Genomic DNA, 6000 nt, shown 5'->3' with positions numbered 1-6000 from the left:
CTACAGCAAAACATCAGACAACACAAAACCAGCCTTATGCCCCATAAGTCTGAACAAAAGGGCGAATAATAAATATATCTCCGGGGATCAAAAAAGGGGGTGGGTTGTATATTGATGTCATATTGCAAACATACCACCTGCGCTTCCTGTTCTTGCTCCAACTCCTGATGTATTTCGCCAAGAGATGGTGCTCTTTGGTGGTGTGGATCACCAGTGGCAATTATTGGGTTTCCCGCGATGCTGGTTGGGCTTTGGGTTCTGTAGACACTTCCAATAGATGAACGGTGATCACTACTGGATAGTTCACCGGGGCCGGGTAAAGTCGGATCATTCAAATTGAGATTCACTGGCACAATGGACCTGCGGCGCTCGTGCACCCTGTTTGCCTGCGGAGAACGGTTCATACTCGTTGAAGATCGTCTTGAACGGTCCGTTGCGTTCATGGTAGCAGCAGCAGCGAGAGACACAGAGGGGGAACGGGGAGAGGTCGATTGGCCAGGGGATAAGTCTGACGAATTCACATTGGTGAGGACCTGTATAGGAGAGCGAAATACTGAGCGTGGAGGGGGGAGGGAGTTTATATCGGGAGGCATGACAAGCGTGTCCGCAGAACGTGCGCAGATAGCACGACTTAGCAAACTGTCAATTTGAAGATGGTGCGTAAATTCGCTAAGTGCGGTATCGATGGAGTCAGTTAGATTCAGACTCTGAAGAAATATCACAATATTCAGCGAAGCAAATGTTGAAGTTCAGGTTGAATTCGATGGAAATTGATTGAAGAGGTGAACAACAAACCAACGTTTGAGTGGAGAGATATCACGTGCAAATTAGGGTTTCGAACTGTGAAAAACACGTGATTCCACTGAATTGCAAATGACGTCGTTGGATCAACCTGATGACGTAAGGATGCCCGGCTCAATATCAAGTCTTCAATGGAAAAAGGGGGTTCATCAGCCAAAGGGAGTTTACATATGCTGAAGATATTAGATCATATTGCAGCAGCGCTGGGTTTCCTTGCATATATAAAAAATGACAGCCATAAGAATCATGGAAATTCAGGAAAGGTTATGATAAGCAAATAATAACCCCAGAAACAATGGACCCAAATCAAAATCCTGATTACTCCTTGTTAATCTGGAGTAGCAAAGAGCGATCTCTCATCAAAGAGATCCACTGAATCTCCTCAGCAATAAACGTCCAGTCCGACGAGTTGATGTCCGCAGTCCGTAAGATGCACAATATGGCACTTTGGAAGATAAACTGAAGTTACTCTTCCTTCAGTTCCCTGTCAATCTCATGTCAAGGATCCAGCACCGGTCGAAAAGCTCTCCTTTGCTCTTCTGTCCCATTGCAAAACTATACTCCTTTTGCATACAACTGTTCATAACCCTTTGCAGTATTACACCGAATAACACTACTAGGACGCTTGCCCATTGTCACTGCCAGTTGTTCAAACTGCTTCTTCTCACCCAGTGCTTCACACACATAAACGAATGAATCAGCCTCAGTCCGTAAAACTGGCATTCCCCAGAGCTATCTCTGCATCTCTAGCTCGCCACTGGCCGCGAGATAATCTAAGAGTCCGCTCTCAAGCCCGTGACCAGGGTGACCTTGAGATCCCCAACAAGAGCAGACGATATTCGGGTCCGGGATCTTGAAGAAAAACTGACACTGACGCTCTAGTAGAGCCTTTTGCCAGGACCATTCTAGCAACGTCATTCGGGCGGATATGCAAGAACTTACATGCAACGATGGCGTAGTAGGTGTGCGCAACAAGAATGAAGGGACTGATAAGCCAGCCACTTCCAGTGCGACGCTTAGTTCGCCCTTTGCCGATTACTGTCGTTGAGCGGATGCAGCCATTCTCACGGCGACCAGCCCTGAGTGGTCATTCTGGAGGATACGGGCGAATGGGGAGACGAGCCGTTCAAGTGTGGGGTAGAACCTTGTAGTTTCCCGGGCGCCGGCGACGACCACTGGATCGTCGGCTTGGCGGGGTGGGTCGGAGATGAAGAGGAAAAGCCTATGTGTTTCCTATGGTATGAGGTAGGTGATGGTCTCTCCGTTCCAGTCTTGGGTGGTGTTGGTGTTGTCAGAGAAAGGCTCTGGTTGGCAGCGTCATGAGAGATATCCCAACCTAACAAACAAACAAAACAATTAACTGGGGTATGTGTTTTTTCTTTTGGTAAGTTAACTAGTTATTTCGGGCTCTTCCCTGCCATTTCAAACTTCGCTGAAAGACAGAATTAAATACCAAAAAAAAAAACTTACACCAACATTCCATTCATAACGATTGATCTTCTCACTTGCTCATTGCTAAATTCACTTATAACGAAGTCAAAAATATCATCGTAAAGATGTCTTCATTTTGAAAAGCAGCTTAACAAACGAGTTATGGCTAGATCCGGGTCCTTGAGGACTGGAGGGAATATTTTGCGAAGACCAGCAAAAGGATTGAGGACGGCATGAGAGATACGCATGATGTTTACGCCTTTATTTCTATCTCAAGATTAACCAAATGGTTTTCCTCTGTGTGTGAGCATAAGTGTTGATATTTCACCTTCCTGCCGGTGTAGAATGACTGAAGTTAATCCTCTCTCTGCAGGTACAGGCAAATACACCCCCAGTGAGCATCTCATCTCCTGAATTTGGGAGGGCGTCTCCTGATTCTAGATGCGCAACTGAATAACTTCACATTTTGGGCATGTCTCACCAGACGCGGAGAAAGCGCTTGGGTTGCTTGTCTTCTGCAAATTGCCCATGATTCCACCTTCAAGCGGCGGAAGGTCATTGTTCCTCTCTGCGAAGCGGATGTCAAAAATAATAGGATTGGAAATTTTCCTATAAACACTAAAAATGAAACAAAGAAGACGAGAAGAGACAAACACTGGAGAATGAGAGAAATGTGTAAGAGCTTAGGGGAACGCTTCTCCTAGCGAGTTAGGGCTCACCGCTGGAGTTAGTTAACCTTGGAAGGAATAAGTAGTGCAGGGTTAATATGCAAACTCCTGTCAAGAAGTGTACACGGTTTGAAATTTCAGCTGCCATTCATTCCCCTTAGTGTCTATTGAGCCCAGCTCATGTCGGTTTCCTAGATGAAGCCTTAGCAAGTTTCCCTAAGAAGATTTGATGTTCTTGCTGATTTTCTGAAGTTCTTAGAACCTTGACACTTTGCTGCACGGACAACTCATGCTCAATTGAATTCCGACCAAGAAATTCGGGGTATCAAAATTTGTCAAAGTATATATATGGGTAGTAGTTTACGATGGGCGCAAAAAGGCCGTTTCACGTCCATTAGGATAGCGCAGAGCTGAATAGGGCGTGCAACCTTTTGCCACAACCCCGATGGCAGAAGTGAAGTGATGCGACCTTTCTTAGATCAAGGGAGTAGGATGCAAATTCTTCTCTGCCCGGAGGGGTCGTTGAGTATATAAAGCTCTCTATCCCCGCTTCTTCGGAGGATTTCCCTCAATGGAACAACTCCAAAGAAAATTTCAGGCCTCCCTTTTGAGATTTGTTGTTTTTCTCTCTGGTTTTTTTTTCGTTGCTTCCAGTCACTCCTTTAGCAACATTTTAGAAAGTTCCATGAAGTTTTTAGTTTCTTGGACAGGAGAAATGAGTGTATGGTAATACCTACGTTGGTATAGTTATTCAATTGGAAAATTTGGATTTAACCATGCATCGCACATGGATGCAGATTTTGGCTTTAATCTTTGCCGCGGTTGGCCCTATCGGCTAAAGTCGACTCCGACTTGCCGCAGAAAGTATGCCAGAAAAAACAGCTACACTTTGGCCATTCCATAAGACGAGTGCCGTACAGTAGAACTTCTGCACATTACCCCAGTTAACATGTGGTTCAATACCCTAGAGAATACCGAGACGAAACTCACCTGTTACAACCTTTAGTGATGAAAAACCATGCATCTTCCTCACCGCCATCAACCACAGCAACAAATACAAGGGCAGGAACCTCAAAACCCACGGCTTTCCTCCCGATGAAGTTGCCACATTCAACACCCCCAATGGCAACCTGTTCAAGCTGAACTTCTACATATTCCTATACCTCGGCACGGGAGCCACGGAAATGGGACAGCAATACTTGCATACGTTCATTTTATGACATTATTTACGGACGTAAAGCTTTGAAGGGGTATGATTTGGCACATTTCAAGTTTGGAGCAGCCCAATACAACGTCTAAGTTGATGTGGAGTCCGGGTATCAAGTGTGATAATGCGAGCTGCCCTCGTCGTGCGCGGGGGAGATTTGGGAGGAGAACTTGCTTGAGCTTTTAGACATTTGGGGGGACGGCTTTTGGCTTCAATTTAGCATTTTTCCGGACTGAGGGATGTCGGAATCCTGATATCAAAACCACAAACTTCCCAGTTTTTCTTGGCTGCCCTGCTTCACCGCCAGCACACATTTTATTCATTCCCTCTTCATATTTCCATTTCACGTATCTGGGTAGGTTTAGATAATCTGGAATCGTTTTTGATCATTAGGATTGTTGAGCATCTGGAAGTTGTGCTTGTGCTATGTGCCACCCATTCATGGTGTTCGGAAGCTATGATTAGAGGGGAAATATGCAGCAGAGCAGGTGCAAATAGAGGCGGACTTTTTTGTTTTGATTTGAAACGTCCCCTGAACCGGGTAACGCATTGACACTAATGTAATCTGCGAATCGCATTGTTCTACCCCTGGGCCTCACACCTAAGGCTCAGCTAAGGGGAACGCTCGTTCAACCGTAGATATTTCGCAGGCGAATCCATTCCGCGACTTCAACGGCAAAATAGTCGTCTCAGTTCCCAATCTGTCTTTCAGGACAAAACACCCCATCGCAGTTAGACATTCCACTTGTAAATCACCATATTCTATTGCCGTGAGGTCATCAGTAGTGTGGGCTTGCTTGCAACAAACCTGGCGCGGGGAACAGCCAACGGAATCCCACTGACCTCTGGAACTTTTTTTATATTGAAAAATTGCCCTCCACTGGAGCGTAGCAGCTTCAAAGGACACTTCTCCTGCTCCTATGAGGAATTGATAAAGGAATCCTCAAGGAGTCCTCTAATCTCCTATGTTCACCTGAGCTAACCACGCGATCCTTAACTATACGGACTGTAGTCCACTAAGATCCTAAACAACTCAATTAGCAGGGGTCAACAAGGAGTTGGGGATTGAAACAAGTAGGGGATTGAAACAAGCAAGGGAAGAAAAGAAAAATCATTTTATCCATCGGCTAAGAGCCCTCTTCAACCTCAGTTCCCAATCTTAAACTGGCATTTTTAGATTGACTTGTAAACCAGAAGGCTGTCAGTAGCATCCGTATTTTGCACCCTCCTCAAACAACCCTTCTCGAAATCCTTGAATTTGAAGGAATAAATATTTATCACGATTTGAGTTCAATGATACAGCAGAATTATGACCACTATTTGCTAATAATCTAGAAAAACGAATAATTGGCTTAGTTCTTCCCAGAATCTGAAGTCTGATTTGATCCTACATAGGATCAAATCCTACTACTAATATAAACGAATTCGGGTGAGAAGTTTACCGTACAAGCGAGTAAAAAGAAGACAAAAAAGACTCTCAAGTTCTCTGTAATAGATTGCCCATACGTGGTCAGTAAGCCTGTGAGGCCCACTTAATCTGACGATATTTCAAGACAGGGGTATATTCATCATAATAATGGACATACCATTTTATTCTTTTATTCATGCATGATCTTCACATGAGATGTTTATGTGTGCAGACATAGGACAATGTTTTGTTTCCGGCGGTAGAGGAGAGAAGAGTCAAACAGAAACAAATGTCTCTTGAAGTTGATAGGGACAATTGGTTATTAGGGTCATGAAGAAACACATGATGATATATCTCTGGTTGTTGTGTCTCATGATATTGAATCGCAATAATATATACATCTGCATGTAACCTTCATCTGGTGTAACCACAATATATAATCTGCAGCTGTGTCTGGAGTATATCCACGGACACATCCATTCCAC

The 6000-nt window shown here is 44.5% G+C and overlaps 3 protein-coding genes across 3 annotated transcripts in view; 1 reads left to right on the top strand and 2 right to left on the bottom strand.

Moving 5' to 3' along the window:
• Nucleotides 1-593, bottom strand: part of PADG_07022 (uncharacterized protein) — a gene marked incomplete at both ends in the record, with an annotated part of 1380 nt that extends 787 nt beyond the window's left edge. Inside the window, one exon of the mRNA XM_010764075.1 lies at nucleotides 135-593. Within this exon, the coding sequence (XP_010762377.1) occupies nucleotides 135-593 (459 nt within the window). The remainder of the gene's footprint in view (nucleotides 1-134) is intronic.
• Nucleotides 594-1865: 1272 nt separating this feature from the next.
• PADG_07021 (uncharacterized protein) lies at nucleotides 1866-2480 on the bottom strand (the record flags this gene model as incomplete). The annotated part of the gene is made up of 2 exons (XM_010764074.1): nucleotides 1866-2137; nucleotides 2390-2480. The coding sequence occupies 2 exons, from the start codon at nucleotides 2478-2480 to the stop codon at nucleotides 1866-1868; spliced, it is 363 nt and encodes a 120-aa protein (XP_010762376.1).
• Nucleotides 2481-3687: 1207 nt separating this feature from the next.
• PADG_12226 (uncharacterized protein) lies at nucleotides 3688-4120 on the top strand (the record flags this gene model as incomplete). The annotated part of the gene is made up of 2 exons (XM_010764308.1): nucleotides 3688-3764; nucleotides 3907-4120. 2 exons carry the CDS (start codon nucleotides 3688-3690, stop codon nucleotides 4118-4120), a joined length of 291 nt encoding a protein of 96 aa, XP_010762610.1.
• Between the last annotated feature and the right edge of the window lie 1880 nt (nucleotides 4121-6000).

This window comes from Paracoccidioides brasiliensis, assembly GCF_000150735.1.
Source record: "Paracoccidioides brasiliensis Pb18 unplaced genomic scaffold supercont2.10, whole genome shotgun sequence".
Lineage (NCBI taxonomy): Eukaryota > Fungi > Ascomycota > Eurotiomycetes > Onygenales > Ajellomycetaceae > Paracoccidioides > Paracoccidioides brasiliensis.
This window is presented reverse-complemented; position numbering and strand designations above follow the sequence as displayed.